Source organism: Podarcis bocagei (genome assembly GCF_964188305.1).
Source record: "Podarcis bocagei genome assembly, chromosome: 10".
NCBI lineage: Eukaryota > Metazoa > Chordata > Lepidosauria > Squamata > Lacertidae > Podarcis > Podarcis bocagei.
In genome coordinates, this window is record NC_138135.1 from 7,942,437 (window position 1) to 7,964,136 (window position 21,700).

Below are 21,700 nucleotides of genomic sequence, written 5' to 3' on the forward strand. Positions count from 1 at the left end.
GGGCCAGAAAGCTCAAGTCTTGGGGGGAACGGAAACGAAACTGGGACAAAAACACACACAAGCATCCAAGACTGAAGGAACATCTGCTTGATGAAACTGAGGTTCTGATCTAATGCTCAGGGGAATCAAGTAGTTTGTTGACTAAACAGACTTTTGATGCAGTTGCACAAAATGGTATTTGGGTTTAAGAAAAAAGAAAAAAAATGTAGTACCTGCATTTCTTCTAAAAACACTTACTTGGTCTCAAACCAGTATGCCTTCCTGGGTTTCCCCAGGAATCCTGAACATTGCACTTTGGCAAAGGTTTACTAGAAATGCTTAACTCACTTGTACCATTTCCAGAATTCCTTAGGCAGCAGGGAGTGTCCATAGGCTCCAGCTTTTTGTTTTTGTTTTAAAAAGGACTAAGAACTGCCAGCCAATAAAAAAGCAGGTGGAAAGGGAAAAGACTACAAAGCTCAATCAGTCTTCTGTGCAAAAAAAGACGATCACCGCAGACGAAGAGGGAGCAACACATATGCCAAGGGCAAACGTCAACCAACCATCAATCTCGCCATTTATAATAAATACATGATATTTAAATACGACTCATTTCGAATGGTCAGGAAATCACTGCCAGGCGAGGCAGGGTTCAGGATAAATATGGGGAAGAGGAAGCACAGAAGACTTCTGTGACTTGGTTGCGTAAGGCAAACGAGCTTAGCTGAAAGGCTCTGCCAACACTGCAGACTGACCCAGACGCCAGACAGAATATTCACCCCCAATTCTTGGACCCCACCCTATTTAATAGCAGCTGCCCTTTGACAATCAGTTTTACTCAAGATGATCGCTCAAAAGGAACAAAAATCAAATGGGAGAACTGCTCAGCAAGATGTCCACAATAGCTTAAGGATATTGCAGATGACATCCAACAGCCGAGGAGTGAAGCGCTCTCATGCCTATCTTAACATCCCCCACTCTACAGAGGAGGAGCAATTCCAGGCTACTGTTAAAGCTAAGGCAAGGAACAAGCAAAGGCAGGAAAAAACCCAGAGAGAGCCAGGTGGCTGATGAATGCCAAACTCATTAGTTGCTACGGGGGTTGGTGGTCACTTTTTGTAACCTTGCAAAGTTCGTTTCATATAAAAATAGAGCTCTTTAAAAAATCTGTATAAAAAGAACAGCCCCAAAGGGCAGCTTTTCAAATTGGAGGTGAAGAAAAATGTGTGCCACATGGAACCCCTAGCAAGATCTTGCTTCTAAGATTTGAGATCCCTTGTACGGGGCAAAGCTGAGATGCTGTAGTGTTGCTTCCAGGGGCTTATGAATGCAGACAGGGGTTTAAATGCCACCAGGGATACAACTAGCTTGTAGAGTTGACGGCTGCAGTCGCAACTTGAGAAGAAATAGATCCTGATGTTCCCCAAATGCTTTGGGACTTTCTGCTCCCATCAGCCCCAGCTGACTTGGCCAGTGGTCAGGGATGATGGGAACTATGGTTCCAAAACATCTGGAGGGCACGAGGTTGGGGGAGACTGATCCAGGGCTATTTTATGACAGTGCCATATGGGGAAAGTTGAAGGACGGAAACAAGGCCAAAGTGTCAAATTAAAAAGGAGACAGCAGCCCTCGCCTGCATGAGGAACCACACACAGCCGTATCTGTATGGGGTCAACAAATGCAACTGATGGGACAGAGACAATTCTACAATTTGGTGCTTTAAATGGTAGAGTGTCCAGGGAAGGCTGTACCTCCTAGGACATCTAATGGAATCATCTTCGTCCATGAAAAAAGCTTGTGGGATGATCTGCACCTGGAAAACGGCATACTGGAAATCTGGGCAGATTTTCTCCTAGGAAAGGCCTGCAAAACGGGAGGCAGCTGGAATCTTGGATCTTTGCTCAAAGCGGATTGTACATTTATGGTCCCCACGTGGATTCTTTCAAGGGAATATTTCCAGCACTAACCTTCCTTCTGTATGTAACGAGCGGGAACAGGAAAAGGGAAGCTCTCTCTTCCTGGGACCAACATGGGATACCATTGATTGTGGCTTCCACAGGCCCCTAGCTGGTTCACACCGCAGAAACAGAGGCGACCCAGCTCCTACTTTGGGGTCAGGAGAGAGAGGAAAACAAAGGGGCTTAGGAGGAGCAGGCTGTAAGCTCCGACGCTGCTAAGCAGGATCAGAGTTGCAGCAGTAAGCTGCCCATGACCTCTGGAGCGGAGATGTCCATGTCACAGACCCATTGGCACCATAGCTTAGGACTGAAAGCCAAAAGATAATTGCTCCAGTTTCTATTTGATACCGACAAGAAACCAGCTTGTCTTAAGAGCCAAGGTTGGGGAACACTAGGACCTCTCTGCGTCCTGCAAGGTGAACCACAGGTGGAAGGGAGAACTGATCTGGCACTGATGCCACTCTGAGCTGTTCGGACCACAGCGGAGGTGAAGGCATTTTCTCCTGCACAGCAGCTGACTGCGCAAACTGTAAAAGAGAACGGCTGGCAGAGAGACAGTGTGCCACCGGCCTGCTAGTCGATGTGCCATTAATCTCAGGTGTCCTAGCAAGAGAAAGGAAATGTCACAGGGGGAGGGGGGAGAGGAAAGGGGTCAAAAGGACTCCCCTTTCTGCCAACGCAACAAGCCAAGTAAATTTGCCAGAAGCTATCTGTATGTGAAACGCTGTCCTTTTGAGGTATGAGCGGCCTCAAAGCTACCGGGGGTGGAATTACACCGCTCCATTGTGATGCTCAGCATCACTCTCAGAGGCAAACAAACAATGGAATTACGAAGTGGGACGGATACATTCTCCCTCCGCCACAACTTCTGCTACTCTTCCAAAATCAGGACATTTTTATTGCTAAGAGATTTCATCTAGGTGATGGAATGGCTTTGCCTTCTATCCCTTGCACCTTATTTCCAGCATCTTTCACGATCTGGCCCCCAAAGTTATCCTTCAATGTTAAGGGAGGGAACTTTCCCTTTGTGCTGCCCACATATTCACAATCATAGCCTGGAATGGCCACAGCAGGATAAATAGCCGGCCAAGGTTTATGGCTCTGAAAATCCAGGAAGCGGAGGAGTTACGTTCTTTCCCCTTTATGTACAACTGCTGTTCTTAAGAGTATTTTTGGGACGACGGTAAAGAACTCTGGGCAGAAGGCCACAAATTAAACACTCAGATCACCCATTCATCCCCTGGCTGTACCACAAATGTCTAGTTATTATAACTCAAGCACTTAACCAACTTTGCTCACTACTAACTTTGCTCATTTTGCTCCATTTCTGCTCAAAGTCCAGTCACATTTTTGGATTGCTCTGGTTTACATGTTCTCATGTACCAGCAGTTAGGAAATCCCATTACCTTTAGCGGTGGGGGGAGTCTTAGCTGGGAGGTTTCGATATGGTTAGCCTGTTTCCTTCCCACCCTGGGCCTCTTTTCCGTTCCAAAGGTCCTTGGCCTGTGGCGTTTCCCCCTCTCCTATTCCATACCTTGCCCACCTTTGCTCCTCTGCCCCTCTCTGTCCCGTGCGCACCACCTTCCTAAAAGCGAAAGACTGGCTGTAGTGATCAAAGGGTCCCAGGAAGAGGGACTCTCTTTTATTGAGTGGGAAACGACACCGTCTATCTCCAGGGCCTGCTTTGCAGGCTGCTGCTGCTGAGCGAGCGGGTGGAGAGGGACACCGCTGTGTTGCTGGTGGGCAGGTTCTGGCTGCTCCGGACGGCGGTGGCTTTGGAGTCTCGGGCTGAAGAACCGCGGCTAAGACGGGCTGTAAGAGAGGAAGAAGAACAGGAGGGTGAGTGAGGCAAGCTGCCCTCTGGCTAAGCAACCCAGGCCGACAAGGCACAGCTTGGGACACATCCAGACCTGGGACTTTCCCCTCTTTTGCCCCTGAATCTCTTTGCTCCACTCAATGTTAAAACTTAGGCTGTAAGCTTCTCAGGGCCGGAATCTGTGTTTTGGGGCTTATGTTGATCTTGTAACCTAAATAATAACTTAACTCTGATGATAGGTAAAGGTCAAGGAACCCCTGACCATTAGGTCCAGTCATGACCGACTCTGGGGTTGCGGCGCTCTTCTCGCTTTATTGGCCGAGGGAGCCGGTGTACAGCTTCCAGGTCATGTGGCCAGCAGGACTAAGCCGCCTCTGGCGAACCATAGCAGTGCACAGAAATGCCATTTACCTTCCCGCCGGAACGGTACCTATTTATCTACTTCCACTTTGATGTGCTTTCGAACTGCTAGGTTGGCAGGAGCAGGGACCGAGCAACAGGAGCTCACCCCGTTGCGGGGATTCGAACCGCCGACCTTCTGATCAGCAAGTCCAAGCTCTGTGGTTTAACCCACAGCACCACCCGCGTCCCTAACTGTGATGATATAAATATTGAATTGCTGTACTGAATTGCTGTATGCGGCAGCTAGACTGGTCACTGGGAGTGGCCACCGAGACCACATAACACCGGTCTTGAAAGACCTACACTGGCTCCCAGTACGTTTCTGAGCACAATTCAAAGTGTTGGTGCTGACCTTGAAAGCCCTAAACAGCCTTGGTCCAGTATACCCGAAGGAGCGTCTCCACCCCCATCGTTCTGCCCGGACGCTGAGGTCCAGCTCTGAGGGCCTTCTGGCGGTTCCCTCACTGCGAGAAGCCAAGTTACAGGGAACCAGGCAGAGGGCCTTCTCGGTAGTGGCGCCCTCCTTGTGGAATGCCCTCCCACCAGATGTCAAAGAGAAAAATAACTACCAAACTTTTAGAAGACATCTGAAGGCAGCCGTTTAGGGAAGCTTTTAATGTTTAATAGGTTATTGTATTTTAGTGTTTTGTTGGAAGCCGCCCAGAGTGGCTGGGGAAACCCAGCCAGATGGGAGGGGTATAAATAATAAATAATAAATAATAAATAATAAATAATAAATAATAAATAATAAATAATAAATAATAAATAATAAATAATAAATAATAAATAATAAATAATAATAATATTTGGTTGGTTTTAACAGATGTTCTTAGCTTGTATGTTCTACTGACTGCAAGTTTTTTTGAGTGTTTTAAAAAACACCAGAGAGGTAATTCAGAAGTTTTACATTTACCATTCTTTCTGACAGACAGAAATTCAGCAGGTGGGGAGGAAGTGAGTCATTAAAATTAATATGCATTGCTAACTTAGGTCCGTAAATTTCATTTGGTCTATTCTACGAGGATGACTCGCATTGGAAACAACCCTTTATAATGGATTGCTCTGAAGTCATTTCTGCACCAGGGAGAGCCAGGGAGAGTAATTTTAGTTCCCCATCCCATCCCACCCCCCCTGGACTTGCCCCATATTTTGCCTGACCAAAGGTGACAACCCCAGCTGTAGGAGACAGACAGCTAAGTCTTACTGGCGGAATCTGTCGGAAGTTGCTCCTCTTCTAGATAGTACTGTATCTTTTGTAGATCTTCTGCTGTAAATCTCCATTTATTCTCAGCGGGAGGGGGGAGGGGCTGCCTGGGAGTGGCTCTTTTCCGGGCGGTCCCAGGCTGGCTGGCCGACAGGCAAGAGGAAGGGAATGTGCCAGTTACCAGACCTTCGGGGATTTTCTGAGCGACGACTCTGAGACCTGGCAGGCAAGGAAAGAGATTCTGAGAACAGAGTCCAGCTCGACATCTTCCGAGGTTACTCTGAACGTGCTAAAGCCTGATTTAGAATGAAGCCTCTGCTTCTATTGGCATGGTCCATTGCGCATTTAGCACTGGAAATGGAGGCAGTGCACATATCACTCTCTCTTTGCCCTGCTGGGCGAGGGAATATGGTGGAAAAAAATCACAGCTGCCTGTTCATTGAAACACTGAGGAAGAAGGGACGAAATGAGGTTTCTGTGTTCAGGGCTAATGTGCTATGCACAGCTCTTTTAAAAGAGAAACCCAGATATATGCAAAGTGTGCTTGGTGATTTGCATAACCAGACAGGTCACAAAAGCAGGATTTGGGGCAACTTTGGCATGTGGTTTTGACCTAATTAGCCGAGCCTATTAAACTGGTTTGCTCTTTCCAGAAATTTAGCTCTTTAGGCACGTTCGTGTGCAAGCATAGCCACCAGGGCACATCACTGTACTATATGCAATGCATGTCAGTTCTCTAGAGATCACATTACAAAGTGGCCTCGGTGTGTGAGGGCTGGAGGGGAGGGAGAATGGATCTGATATCTGAAACTAGCAGGTAATTATCCGGGAAATTCCAGGGCTTCCTACCTCCAGAGAGCATGAACAAGTTTTCAAAACCCCTTTCACACATGGTGGTGGCAGCTTGGCTCGCTACTCTCTCGTCGTCGTCATACAAAATGATGATCTTTCCATGAGCGTTTTTCTGGCGGGTGGAGATGCTAAGGCTTGTACAATCAACGGAAGTGGGGAGAGAACAAGATGCTGGCAAAGTCCCCCCATCCCCAAGCGTTTAGGGATGTCAAGGTAGCAGTGCCTGACAGATCACTCCAATGGCAGATGAGAGGCACCTAGGCTTCGAGATTTGGACACAAGTGTCAACACTTTCTCTCAAGCGAAACCAAGGTCAGTAGCCTCAACATTCGGTTGCTGTCAAAGACGGGCAAGCAACAGCTCTCGACTCCATCAAAACACATTAAAACTCAAATTCTGTATTTGGAAGTGAGCTAAATTAGGTAACATCCCTGGAAATTTTAAATGAGGAGAGATAGACTGTGTCTCCTTTTAGTCCCGGGGGTAAGGAATAGGATTGGAAGGAAAGAAGATGGATAGTTTATTATAAGGTAAAGGGACCCCTGACCGTTAGTTCCAGTCATGACCGACTCTGGGGTTGCGGTGCTCATCTCACTCTAAAGGCCAAGGGAGCCGGCGTACAGCTTCGGGGTCGTGTGGCCAGCATGACTAAGCCGCTTCTGGCGAACCAGAGCAGCACACAGAAACACCGTTTACCTTCCCGCAGGAGCGGTACCTATTTATCTACTTGCACTTTGACGTGCTTTCGAACTGCTAGGTTGGCAGGAGCTGGGACCGAGCAACGCGAGCTCACCTTGTCGTGGGGATTCGAACCGCCGACCTTCTGATCGGCAAGTCCTAGGCTCTGTGGTTTAACCCTCAGCGCCACCCACATCTCCTCTCCTCAATGGTGTGAGAGGGTGCATGTCAGGGGATGTTGTGGAGAGGAAGGATTACAGACTGGTAAGTAGGAGGAGGTGGGGGTAGCAAAAGCTCCACATATTAGACATTGGCTTATGCCCAAGTCACACCCCAGGCAGGTATCCTGGAGCCCCAATGCTTCATCTCTCTCCACCCTTCAGATCCCTGAAGTTTTCCCCATTTGCTTTGATCCCCATGGGGTTCCAGATCCACATATGCAAAGGAAACATGGATCTGGAAGACATACTGTGGGGAAAGCAGCAAAATATGATGATCCAGTGGATCTGAGCACAGAACTGAGCTTTCCTCAAAGGGAACGTTACGGGACTGTGAGCGTCGCTTCCTGTGGGGTCAGGGCTCCTGATCAAGCTATGCATTTGAAGCAGAAATAATGGCAGAACACGAAGAGGCTTCTTTGGATGAAGGATACGTATTCCAAAATGTTATTCGTATAGGGATTCATGGTTCTGGATAGCGTGGCGATTGGGTAGGAGTAAGCTGCAAAGGGAAGAGAAAGACAGAAACTTAGTAGGCCTGTTCTCATTTTCTACAGCTTAAAAAGCACATACACACACCAAAAAAATCATATTGGAATCGTGAGCATCCATTTGGAGGTGGGAGGGTGGTTCTCTAGCTCTCAAGGTAGGACAATGCTGGACAAAAGAAGCCAGAGCAGAGGCTTAGCACTTCCGTCCACTTCCAAGCAAGAGCAGCAGTGCTAGGCGAAGAACCCCCGTGTGAGAAGACACCTTGACCATTTTTCCTCTCGGTTCACTAGCTAAGACAGGGAATAATATTAATAATAATACCGTATTTTTCTCTCCATAACACTCACTTTTTTTCCTCCTAGAAAGTAAGGGGAAATGTCTGTGCATGTTATGGAGCGAATGCCTATGGATGGCGGGGGGATCTGCTGCAGTCGTGAGCAGAGGATCCATGGATCCCCTTCCTTCCCTCCTCCGTGGCTCGCTTTGAAACAGCAAAGCGGGAGAGGAGCTGCTTACATGGGTGTAAGCGGCTCCTGTCTGGTTGGCTCCTTTAAATAAACCGTGCTCTCTGTCCCTCTCTCCTCCCCACTCAGCTCGCTAAATAGCAGCAAAGCTTTTCAGCGAGCCGAACTGGGGAGGAGGGAGAGCCTGCTTGTTTTAAAGGAGCAAAGCGGGAGAGGAGAGGAGCCTTCTCCCCTTATACCCCTCTTCTGCATTATTAGCAGCATCCTTCTCCACACCCCACGCGTGCTCCTTGTCCCTTGAGTGCTTTTCCTTCCCTCCCCACTTAAAACGTGGTTACAAAGCATGGATCCTCAGGATTTTTGCAATGGGCTACCCCACCCCAAACTCACCGTCAGATCACATGTCTGTGGCCACAGCATGAACCACAAAAATCATACATCCAGTTTCGTTTAGAATATTTTTTCCCCTTGTTTTCCTCCTCTAAAAACTACGTGCGTGTTATGGTCAGGTGCGTGTTATAGAGCGAAAAATACGGTAATTTATTATTTATACCCCACCCATCTGGCTGGACCGAGGCCGTTTAGGGCTTTCAAGGTCAGCACCAACACTATGAATTGTGCTCGGAAACGGGAAAGGGGAGGGAAAGAGAAAAGGCTGATCACACCAGTGAATTTCTTTTTTCCCACAAAGCTCAGCAGAAGCCCTCCTTTCTTTCTCTCACTGGGACTGAAACTGGGAGGGTGGAACTCCCAACATATGTGTGCCAATTGTACAGATCTGCTGCTGAAGCAGATGGGCCAAATACCTCTTCCAGGATGCCTTCTCCTACTGAGGGAGGAGGCCAAACTTAGGAGACAGACTTGCAGCTTGGACTGCATTTTTAAACCGCCCCCCCCCGCCCTTTCCTGATGTGGTCACCTCTGGTACCAAGGAGTGCAGTAGGACCCCCAGTCTTACAGAGTTGCTTCTAAGCAGGCTCAGTGTCTGCAGATAGCAAATCCCAGAGGAGGAAGCCTGTTACTTGTGGACAACACAAATGACTCAGAATCCCGTGGCATTTTGTTAATCTTCAAACAGCATTTTGTGATTTTAAAAAGACATCCGAAGGCAGCCCTGCTCAAGTAAGTTTTTAGTGTCAGCTGTCTTATTATGTTTTTACTGTTTTTTGTTGGGAGCTGCCCAGAGTGGCAGGGCAACTGAATCAGATGGGGAGCATATAAATGAATGAATGAATGAATAAATGTTATTGTTATGCTTTGTGGGCCAGAGTCCACTTTGTCAGGTGCACAAAATTATCACCTAAGCAAGTAGGCGTGGTGACTGCTCTGAGATCTGTGGATGAAGGGCAGCTTACAAATTGTATAAATAAAATAGTGTATTATCACTTTGGTGACCACTTCACAGACTGAATTCATGCAGCGGTGATTGGGGAGTCAGTTGCTCATTGCCTTCTCCTGAGCTAGAAAACAGCCTGCAGTTCTTGGAGCTCTTTTTAAGAAGCCAGGTGTCAGGGAACTGCCATCTGAACAGCGGAGGGAGGCAGGGATACAGAGAGCCTCCGAAACTCCTGAGGAGCAGTTCCTCTTCCAGCGGTAGGAAAAGCCACACCTCCAGCGGAGAAGAGAGGGAAGGGGCCAGCTAAGCGAGGAAAGGGCTGGAGGATGTTGTTGAGAGCCCCAGCGCTTCACCTTGCCAGGCTGGCCAGGAGGGACGCACACCACTTCCGTCGCCCAGCTTGCGCAGAGGGGTGAAACGCAAGGAGGGGCGGAGGAGGCTTGGGGTGCCGAAGTTCTTATGTTGGGGGAGAAGACGGAAGGGGTCACTCCCGGATTCTGCAAGTGACTGAGACGGACATAAGCTTGGTAGATCTGCCATGTAAATAGCTTGCACAATAAAACCTGCAAAAGCCAGGTCGGAGTCCGGCCTGGTTACTCACGAGCAACCACCGCCGCCATCTGACACCAGGGGGGGTCGAAAGGCATCAGCAGATGTAAGTTGGGATACTGGAAGCAGCTCTTGCCTTCAGAGCAAGCTGGACACCTGCACAATGTTCTCTGCAGTTGGGAGGCTGCTTTGTCCATTCTGGTTTTCTCTAAAGGTGAATAACCTCCGCAAGGGGGGGGGGAGGATGCTTATGGTCACGTAACCTCCTGGGGTCACGCTCTGGCTGCCTCACCTCCCACTATGTGGCACTGCTCAAACGCATCCCGCTCTCGGACGTCCAGCAGCAGGTAGGGGCAGTCGGGGTAAGGTCTGTCTTTTGCAAAGTTTTCCGTTTTCTTCGGGGCATCTCTCCCCAGGTCCAGCTCACCCACGCCACTGATGACACTGGGAGAAAGAGGAGCCATTAACTTCAGGATAAAGGCACAATAAGGACCGCCGTCAGCCTGTCAGGTCAAAATAGTATGTTTCTGTGGTTATCAGTGCTAGGCAGAAGCTGATCAAAGGAGCCAGCAATTTAGTGACAGACACTGCCCTCTGAGTTCAGAACAGACAGCAATCCAGCCAGTTTCCTAGGTGATGAATCCTGTAACCCCTTAAGATCACAGAGGGAGGTTCTGCTCCTGGTGCCAATAACTAAGAGCATCTGAAGATACCCTAACCTACTCTGCAGGGTTCCTGCAAAGATAAAATGGGAGAGCAAAGATATCGAATGATTCCTTGAACTTAATGGGAAAAAGTGAGGTTAATTATAAGGACAGGGACATGGGTGGCGCTATGGGTTAAACCGCAGAGCCTAGGACTTGCCCGTTCGAATCCCAACGACGGGGTGAGCTCCCGTTGCTCGGTCCCTGCTCCTGCCAACCTAGCAGTTCGAAAACACGTCAAAGTGCAAGTAGATAAATAGGTACCACTCTGGTGGGAAGGTAAACGGCGTTTCCGTGCGCTGCTCTGGTTTGCCAGAAGCAGCTTAGTCATGCTGGCCACATGACCCGGAAGCTGTACGCCGGCTCCCTCGGCCAGTAAAGCGAGATGAGTGCCGCAACCCCAGAGTCGGTCACGACTGGACCTAATGGTCAGGGGTCCCTTTACCTTTAAATATAAGGACAAAAGCCCAGCTAGACCAGGAGTGGGGAACATCTGGCCCGTGGGCCAAATGTGACCCACTAGGCTTCCCAACTTCGCCCACTGAACACTCCCCAATGCTTGTGAGAAGTTCACAAGCAGGGCAGGAAAGCAGCTGGTATGAAGGTATGCTGCTTCCTGAGATTCCATTTAGCTGATGGCTAACGGTCATTGGTAGAAAAGGACATGGGTGCCCAGCTAGGACAAGGAGGGAGGCTTCTATGATCACAGTTCCTTGCTTTCCAACTCCTTTCTCGTGGAAGCTTGACTGATCAAGTCTCATGCAACTTTTTGGAAAGGCTATCAAACATCTCAATGGACCTGCTTCAGCATTTTAAGCCAAGCTAAGGCATGGTTTGGAATACCATGTGTTGCTTTTGGAGTCTCATCTATTAGTATTAGCGGACTTCATCAAATTGCATCACTGATTTTTTCCAAACCCGTCTTTGCAGGGAGCAAAAGGAATCATGGCAGGTGGAAGGAAGGAAGCCCGAGCACAGAGACAGACTCTTGGATACCTCTGTAGGGTGGAACGATACGACTCCCCGGCTCCGGTGTTGTTTATGAACAGGATGGGACTGGCTGGTTTGTCACCAGGGCTGCTTTTGCCATTGGTCTCTGCCGCCATGTCAGGGCTGTTATCTGCAGGAGCAGCATCGCCTTCTGAAACAGGGGTGGGGGGAAGGCAGATATTTCATTGAAAAAAGATATTTATCTAAAAGCATTTCTGAACCTCTGAAGACCTTTAAATCTCTCAATAGTGTACAAAATGAGAAAAACAATAAAGACAGAAATTTGGTAATAATAGGGTTTACTATGAGGAATGAGGATAAGTGAAGGGATATGTTAGGCTGGGATTCTGCTGTAGAGATGAGATAGAGGCTATTTCCAAAGTCTCTAGACTGTATGGACAATAAGCTTTCCAGAGACATAGAAATGCTCTTCTCCCCTTTAGCACATGATTATATCTGCATTCATTTGCTCATAGGAAACCAAATTTTCAGGACTTGCCAAATCCCAAAGCCTCCTGCTAGAAACAGAACCAGCACCCATTGGACAGTGTTTGTGACATCGCTGATGACAAGACACAATGCCCACCATTTGGCATGCATCTATCTCCGGGACACTCTTTTAACTTTTAACAAGTGCTTACTTTGTCATGTAAGAACCCAAACAGTTCTTTAAATAAGGAAGAAAAGTAGTAAGCAGACCTCTATGTGGGGAAAAGTCATAGCCCAGCGGCAGAGGACATGCTTTATATAAGCAGAACATCCCAGGTTTGATACTAAAACAGGATCTCTGGTCACAGGTCAGGGGAAACCAAGTAGCCAGCGCCAGACAAAATGGACCACTGGCACAAAGTTACAAAGCAGGACTTTATGCCTACACTTCTTTCCTTGTAGCAGTATTCTACCATGTCCAAGAACCTTTAAAAAAGTAATTTCTTAGAAGCCCCGGACCTTACCATCAAACTTTTGATTTTCCTCACATGGTACTTCTGAGTTTTCATCAGCTAGGGAAGCAACCTGGGTCACCTGTGGATTGAGGCGAAAGCAGCATCAGTCTAGAGGAAGGCCAACCCGTCTGTTATACAAGAGCTGGGGTGGGAGCAGGGGACAATAGGAGCTTATGAGAAGCATTTGAACTACTGTGAAAACAGTGGGACACTTCAGGAAAAATGCAGTTTAAGGACAGAACATACCAGCTGGGCGAAAGTAGTCACTTTCAGTCTCTTGAAGAGCTCATCTTTCTTGTATCTGTAATCTGGAAAACAGTGAAGAGGTGTAATCTATGAGGAAACTTTGGCAGCACCATTGCATTAGTTCCATGTATTATACTTGCATTCCGCTCTTCTTCCAAGGATGTACAAAAACTTAGGAACTGTTCTTAGAATAAGGTTACCAGACGTCCTCGTTTCCCGGGGACAGTCCCCAGATTTACAAATCCGTCCCGTGACAAAACCCATCTATTTAGTAGGAAGTTGAAAAGTGTCCCAGGATTCATTTTTTAAAAATCTGGTAACTTTATCTTAGAACGAAATCCAATCTCACTCCCAACCACCTTGAACGGGATTGTGCAGGGAACAGAGCCCAAACCCCTCAGATCTACCCAACTAAAGATTCACCCAATTCCCAGGCCAATTCCCTCTCTCAAGGGTGGAGAAATCTGTGGCCTGCCATACATTATTGGACTCCCTTCATATCCCTGATCACTAGCCATGCTGGCTGGGTCTGGTGGGAGTTGCACGCCATCATCATCTGGAGGGTGACAGGTTCCTCAGCCCTGCACTATCTACTGCTGCCTTCACAGAGGGTTGGAGGTGAGATCCAAAAGGTCACCTAAGACCTCCCTCTAACCAAAGAAAGCCCTTCCTCAAATCAGCAGCACCAGTTACTTCATGCAATCCAGCCCACACTGAACTAACAAGAAGAGGACTGAGCACACTGAAGCACAAGCCTGCATACAACTCTGAATGACGTGAGAAAGCAAGACAAGGATCACAACCACTCCATGGATATTCATCAGGTCAACATATACAAGTCGCTGCTAAACTGAGCATGACTGAACTTTACTTTTCAGCTACCAACACTTTAAATGAAACAATCTTAGCACCACCTGCCATGGAGTAAATATTTACTTATTATTTTCCCTGCCAGGCCTGGTCCAGGGGCATTATAAAAAGGATGGATATGGATATCCAACAATTTGCTGTCCTTAAGAAGAAGAGTTTGGATTTGATATCCCGCTTTATCACCACCCGAAGGAGTCTCAAAGCGGCTAACATTCTCCTTTCCCTTCCTCCCCCATAACAAACACTCTGTGAGGTGAGTGGGGCTGAGAGACTTCAGAGAAGTGTGACTAGCCCAGCAGCTGCATGTGGAGGAGCGGGGAAGCGAACCCGGTTCCCCAGATTACGAATCTACCGCTCTTAACCACTACACCACACTGGCTCTCCTTAAGGGAAGAGAAGAAAATCTACAGCTCCCATCAGCACCAGGCAGCAGGGAGCTGTGGCCCAAAGCAGTTAGGGGCATCAGATAGAAGAGAAAATTAACAGAGCCACTTTGTCCCACAACATCAGCACAACATACCTGGAGCTAATTCAGAAGGTCCCTTTAAGGTTCCAGACATCTTGAAGCAAAGATTCAGAGACAACCAAAGTACGACTGTTCAGAAGAGTCTAGAACTCCCCAGGAGCAGCAAAACAAGATTTACAATGAGAAGAAAACTAGGTGGTTTGTTTCTCACCCGTGTCCACTAGATAGGCAAATGAGGACTACACTTGCTGGCTTCTCAGTTTTGATTTTCTAGCCTCGTAGCTGTTTTTCTCAAGTTACAGAAGAGACAGAGGCAACACTGTACCAGGCATTTAAGCCTGTGTCCAACTGGTGTCGTCTATCCATGAGAAATCAAAGATGGTTAGCAAATTATCTGAACCACACAAGGTGCTATTCACCACCGGCCCAGTGAGAGGGTACCTGCATCTAAGCTTCTTGAAGTGGGATTTATAGAGAAAAAAAGAGTCTGACACAAAAGAGGCACTCGGGTTTGCACAACAGGGAGTGCAGAGGAAGAAAGGGACAGAAACACAACAAGTTTTGTAGCCGTGATACAACGAGACCGCTGCTAAGATTTCAGTACTCAAAAGCAATCTCTGAACAAAAGAATGTTGTGGAACAAAGTAACTTCATTTCTAGTTGACCAAAGCAATTTCAACTAAAAAAAAGGAGTGCAGTGTGAGGAAAAGCCAAAACAGTTCTGTTTTTGAAAAATGTACCTGAAATCCCTTTGTATTCTAAGTATGTGATGTGACTTGCTACTTGAACTGTACAAAACAGTTCTCAGAATTAATTAAGCTGACAATCTTAGCATTCGTTTTGGAAAGCTTCCAGTCCCCATTTTTGCACAATGATGTTCTGAAAATGCACGCGGTGACATAGGCACACTTTGGTGAAGATTAATCCCTGAACAGGGATGCTTTGAATTTGGGTTGCGGGAGATCTCAGAATCATAGAATTGTAGAGTTGTAAGGGACCCTTAAAAGCAGAGACATCACCTTGCCAACAAAGGCCTGTATAGTTCAAGCTCTGGTTTTCCCAGTAGTGATGTATGGAAGTGAGAGCTGGACCATAAAGAAGGCTGATCGCCGAAGAATTGATGCTTTTGAGTTCTGGTGCTGGAGGAGACTCTTGAGAGTCCCATGGACTGCAAGAAGATCAAACCTCTCCATTCTGAAGGAAATCAGCCCCGAGTGCTCACTGGAAGGACAGATCATGAAGCTGAGGCTCCAAGACTTTGGCCACCTCATGAGAAGAGAAGACTCCCTGGAAAAGACCTTGATGTTGGGAAAGATGGAGAGCACGAGAAGGGGATGACAGAGGGCGAGATGGTGGGACAGTGTTCTCGAAGCTACCAGCATAAGTTTGACCAAACTGCAGAAGGCAGTGGAAGACAGGAGGGCCTGGTGTGCTCTGGTCCAGGGGGTCACAAAGAGCCGGACAAGACTAAACACCAACAACAAGGGACCCTGAGGGTCATCTAACCCAAGTCCCTGGAATGTAGGAATCTCAGCCAGATCATACATGACAGCAATTGCAAAGATGCCAACAACGTGTTAATTCCAGGACCCCTGCCCCCTGCTTGGGTGGGAACAATCCCAAGTCACATGGCAGAGCCTCAAAGTGCTAAACCCACTACAACAAGTTATTCTGCATTCCCCCCCCCCCCCAAGCTCAATCTGTGGGTCTGAGTGAGTGGATTACAGAAGTCTAAGTGGTGGTTGTGATGTTACTCACTTCTTTTGATCTCTTCCAGTTTTTCAGTGTATTTGGTCATACTGCTACCTACAAGAGAACATACACCCAATGATGCATCCCTTTCCCACCGAAGATGTGCGATTAATTCATTCTACAGCAATAGAAATGTTGGGGAAATGTTGGGAGAAATCTAAACTGTTACCAAGGCCTCACCTCACCTGTTTATTCTAAATTAATCCTATGCTCATAATCCTTAATGTGGATTAGTAGGGCTGGAAAATCATAGGCATCCAAAAATAGTTAATGCTAGGTCTGTGAGGCTTGAAATATATACCGTATTTTTTGCTCTATAAGACTCACTTTTTCCCTCCTAAAAAGTAAGGGGAAATGTGTGTGCGTCTTATGGAGTGAATGCAGTCTGTGCAGCTATCACAGAAGCCAGAACAGCAAGAGGGATTACTGCTTTCACTGTGCAGCAGCTGTTCTGGCTTCTGAGATTCAGAATATTTTTTTTCTTGTTTTCCTCCTCCAAAAACTAGGTGCGTCTTGTGGTCTGGTGCGTCTTATAGAGCGAAAAATACGGTATTTTATTTATTGCATTTTAGTCCTGCTCTTCTTCCAAGGAGCTCAGGGTGGCAAATGTGTTTTCACCTGTCCCATCTGACTCTTGCAACAATCCTCTTAAATAAGTAGGGCTGAAATGAAATAAAGAACCAACTTTTCTAATAATTCCACCCCTGATTGCCTCATGGCAATTCTTATTCCTCATAGGTGACCAAATACTTATGTTTACAAGCCTTCTCTAACACGATTATCAAATGTGCTGACTTTCTAATAGCTTGTACTAAGTTTACTCTGAGATCTATGTCACAAAAGCACATTATTACCTCATGATCTGACATCACAGCCCACAACCCTTGAAAGGTAACAACCTCCAGGATATAGGAAAAAAATTCCACGGATTGGACGTAGCAAGGTTTCTGTCTCACTTTTCTCTGATTTATACATTTCTATCCAAGCAGAGAGATGTTCACTTACCTGTGTCAAGGCGAGTTTTTACATGCTGGTATTTAGGATTCTGTGGGATCCTTTTGGTCAAAAACTGTTGTGTTTTTGAAAGAAAAAAAAGGAAAGAGAGAAACCTTCAGTATACACAACAGGTATCCCAAGTATGGAGTGAAGAACTGGAATGCCAGATGAGATGTGCACATAATTGTTGAAACAAGAGTGTAGAAAGAAAATTTGGGCAGTAGTGGTCCTAAACCCAAGAGCCAATATACTAAGATATGCAAAGAGGCAAATAGCATAAGACCACATTTTATCACAACACAAACTTTATTTCTTCCTCCAGCCTCTACCAACGCTACACATTTATTACCCCTACTCTAACAGATTTACTTCCACTTCATTCGCTGAGTTTAACCAAGGGGATCCTTTTTATTTATTTACAGTGGGTTACATACACTTCAGGTTACAGACACTTCAGGTTACAGACTCCGCTAACCCAGAAAAAGTACCTCGGGTTAAGAACTTTGCTTCAGGATGAAAACAGAAATTGTGCTCCGGTGGCGCGGTGGCAGCAGGAGGCCCCATTAGCTAAAGTGGTGATTCAAGTTAAGAACAGTTTCAGGTTAAGAATGGACCTCCAGAACGGATTAAGTACTTAACCCGAGGTACCACTGTACTAAATATGCCATCCATCCTTACTATAGTTTATTAAGCTGGTCCTTTCTCCTCCCCTTGGTCTGGGAGAAAGGAAAAACAAGTCTTATTATTGTAGGCCCACTCCACAATGTCCATGCGCTATGCAGGACTACAGGTCACAGTGATCCAATGTGACCCCCGAGACTCCCAGTGCACCTCAGGGAAATTAGGGTGAGGAGATGATCTAACAACCCAGCTGTCCTGTTGCTTCCAGTAATGCCAGACTGACACAGGGTAGTGGTTTTAACAGGCCCTCAGGAACAGCAGGGCCTTGTCTTCAGGCTGTGCACTGGGGAGTTAGCAAGTCTACTTTAACTAATCATAGTGAGCTTCATTCTTTTGAATAGGGGGCTTGAAGACTGCTGATCCTGGCTAGGTGGTGGTCAAACTACCACTCAGTCAGAGCAGCACTGGAAGGAACAGAGTGGCTGGGTTATTTGATCTCCTGGTTCCAAATGGACTCACGGCCTGCTAGGGAAAATAGATATCAGCACAGAACTGTAGACTGCCAGACAGCACACAGATATTGTGGCTTGAGCTCAGGCAATTACATGCCCTGGAAATGATTCTCTTCAGTTTGATTCCTATCAACTTTCATCAAAAGTGTAGGGCTGAAAAAAATAACCCAGATTCCTAGGAGCTAGCATAAAAGTTATTGGTGCCTGTCCAAAGAGGCACCCAGTAGCTTTGCAGCCTTGTTCACTTGTCCAACTGGCAATGCCGTATTATATACAACTGCCTCAAAGGTCCATTCACACGATCCTGTTAAAATGGCAATTATTGAATCAAATAAATTGTTTTAAACAACTCTCTCTCCTCCTCACAATGAGGTAGGCTGGCAAAGTATTTGTGTCATTGCTTTTCTCTTTCATGCACGCACACACACACACACACACACACACACCACACCACACCACACCATATCACCACAGGTTCCTACCCAAAACTCTGCAGCAGCACAGAGAAGCAAGAATTCTGATATACATTCACAACAGAGTTTTCCCCAGGCCTGCTTGGAGCTGCTAGAGATTGAACCAGTGATGTTCTGCATTCAAAGCATCATGTGCTCCACCAACGAGCTGCAGCCTCCCTTCTGAACAGAGTGTCACAACCAATCATTAATTTAGTTATGTCTGACAACATAACGAATGAAAGCAGTTGTTTGGGTAGAACAATATTTCAGCAGGACTTTGCCACCAGCCCACTGCCATCTCAGTCCTGACTCTCCAAAGTCACTGCAGAGTCAGGGAACCTGTGGCTTTCCAAATGATACTGGACTCCAACTCCCATCAGCACCAGCCAGTCTGGCCAATCAATGGTCAGGGATGGAGGGAGCTGTCTGGTCAATCAATGGTAAGGGATGCTGCCACCCTCCTTCTGACTTAAAAAAAAAATGTTTTGGAAAGGAAGTTCAGTCTGGCCAATCAGTGGCCAGGGATGGAGGGAGCAACATCTGGAGGGCCACAGCTTTCCAACCCAGAGTCACATGTCATTCATAAAGCAATTTCAACATCCGTCCATTAAATCACCAATATGAGGTGGAGAGAGCGCTCATTACAGAAACCATGCAGGGCAAAGGGAAACCCAAAGCCAAGACGAGAGCTCAGTTAAAAGGATGCAGCAATCATGTACTATGCGTTATGACTACCTACCCACCAACATGGTCAACCTAGTAAGCCTCCATCAATCACAGTGAGTTACAAGTATGATGTCTCTAGCCAGAGAAAATGACAGAGAAAATTCTTCCCCAGATCCTCGGCTGGAACTCAAACCCAGTCTCCCATATCCCACTGGCTCTCACATTCAGTTGGCATCACCAGGGTAACAGCAGGAAATTTAAACAGTACCATGATTTGGTACCTGCCTTCCACATCAGCATCAATATGAGAAAGCCAGAGCTTTCTTTCCGAAACCTGTTTTTTAAAAATCAGAATGAGGGTGGCGGCAGCAGCAGCAGCAGCAAATGTGCAACTCAGACACCTAAGACAAGATATTACAGCAGCCCTGCTGGATACAATAGGTCTAGCACCCTCCTTCCTGTACCAGCCAAGAGGATGCTTCTGAGAAGCTCGCAAGTTTGTCTCCTAGCAACTGCTCCTGGAAGGTATACTGCTTCTGACTGTGGAAGTTCCATACAGCCCGAGTGGCTAATGGCTACAAGAAGACCTCTCCCCTTCCGCAAATGTCTCTAGTCCCCTTTGGGAAGCCTAGGTTGAGGGAAACAACCCCCCCCGCCAACCCCCCAAAAAAACCATTTTTATTTTATCCTATTAAATTTGTATACTTTTCATCCGAAGCTCGAAGGCGGATTCACAGCATAAAAACACAACATAGAAACACAGGGAAAAAAGGAGAATAAGACAATAATAGACCCCCTCCCGCAATGAAAGAGTCTATGGTAGGGGCTCCCTAGGGACTCAAATCCAGGGCTTATTGGGAACCCAAAAAAAAGAAAGAGTGTGAAAAATCTTTGCCCCACCCCTTCCCCCCCAAAAAGTGTGGGGGGGTGAGAGCAGCCTCTTTGGGGAGCCCCCCCCCCCAAATTATAAAATCCAAGGTCGGCAGGTGACATTAATATGTGTGAGAGAGAAAAAAAGAAAGAAAGAAAGAAAGAAAGAAAGAAAGAAAGAAAGGCTACTCTTTTTTTCTTATGCAGGTCCAGTTTTGCTTGAGATACTAATAATAATAATAACAATAATAAATTTTATTTATACCCCACCCTTCCCAGCCAAGGCTGGGTTCAGGGCGGCTAACAAGCAAGAATAAAAACAAGTCGAATGAATATAACTTAAAAACAAGATTAAAATAGAACATTATTAATATTATTATTAGTAGTAGGTTGGTATTATATCATTTATTAAAATAATGCTATGGGTTAATAGAAACAGCAAAGAACCAAAGAATTAAAATGCAAGCTATGTAAAAATCCAACATTAAAACATTAAAACACAGAGGGGACCCCGCCTAAAATGAGGACCACAACTCCCCCCCCAAAAAAGGAGGGAGAGGCCCCCACCAAGGAGGGAGAAAGGGCGCCATAGCTGGGCTTCAGGAGGGGGGGGGTCGTCGGTGGGGGACCCCAAAAACGAAGGGCGACCCCCCCATACACAACACCCCGTTTTGGCTTCGTGAGGGGGGGGGAGCAGAGGGGCGACGGGGTCTCCCGGGGCTCCCCGCAGGGGCCGAGCCCTCACCTCAGGGTCCCCGATGCGCCTCCTCGCCGACATCCTGCCCAACTGTCAGCGTCGCCTTCCCACCGCCCCGCCCCCTCCCCTCGCGCCCGCCCCCGCGCCCCCTCGACCAATCCCCGCCTCTCCGGCCGGCGTGCCGCCGCCCCGATTGGCCCGCCTCTCGCCGCGCAGAGAGCCAATCAGCGCCCTCCCGCGCGCTCTCCCTCTTAAAATCCTTTGTGAGGGCTTTTTGGCGTGCGTTTAAAGTCCCGGCGCGTAGGCGCCGCGCGTGCGCACCGTAAAGAAAGAGGCGTCTGTGGTTACCGCGGCAACGCGAGGACGCCTCCGCGTGAGGTTGGATTGTGACGTCATGCACGCTACCGCTGGTGTCCTTCCGCCGAGGCTCTGAGATTAAAGAAGAGGGTCCTTTAGAGAAATAGTGCGGAGGATTTTGGGGGGCGGCCGGGCGAGGGGTGCTTCTGGTGCCTTGTCCGGCCGTGGGCTTCCAGCTGGGGTACTGGGTTGCGTCTGCCGGGAGCAGGATGTTAATCTACATAGGAAATACCACCCTCCTAGCTCAAGGGCCGCATTCCCCTCTGTGAAGGCTTCTGGGGGCCACATGCGAGTGGTTCTGTTGCTCTTCCTATCATGAAATTGCTTTTGCAGCGCTTATTTGAAAGGCATCCCTATTTCTTTGATGGAAGCGGCTTTGAGCCTGATTTTTGTGTGTGTGGAAAAGCAGCTTGCAAATAAAATGAATGCATATTATTATTCAATAAATGATTAAAGTTATTGTTTACTATGACATTAATTAAGGTCTGCTGGGTAGAGGCAAAGGGGGCAGAGAAGCTAATGCACATATACCTTTGGTTCTGAAAGGTTGTGACAGGAGAGCAGGCCATGTGTCAGGTAGATTCAAGGACAATCACTACAGAATCA

At 47.3% G+C, this 21,700-nt stretch overlaps 1 protein-coding gene across 1 annotated transcript; it reads right to left on the reverse strand.

The window, feature by feature from the left end:
- Positions 1 to 3,543: 3,543 nt before the first annotated feature.
- Positions 3,544 to 20,866, reverse strand: CEP41 (centrosomal protein 41). The gene is made up of 11 exons (XM_081210413.1): positions 20,786 to 20,866; positions 16,926 to 16,989; positions 15,927 to 15,974; positions 12,833 to 12,894; positions 12,596 to 12,665; positions 11,649 to 11,793; positions 10,241 to 10,392; positions 7,542 to 7,609; positions 6,209 to 6,323; positions 5,360 to 5,578; positions 3,544 to 3,749 (listed from the first exon to the last, which is right to left on the reverse strand). The coding sequence occupies exons 1-11, from the start codon at positions 20,816 to 20,818 to the stop codon at positions 3,604 to 3,606; spliced, it is 1,122 nt and encodes a 373-aa protein (XP_081066539.1). The 5' UTR covers positions 20,819 to 20,866; the 3' UTR covers positions 3,544 to 3,603.
- Between the last annotated feature and the right edge of the window lie 834 nt (positions 20,867 to 21,700).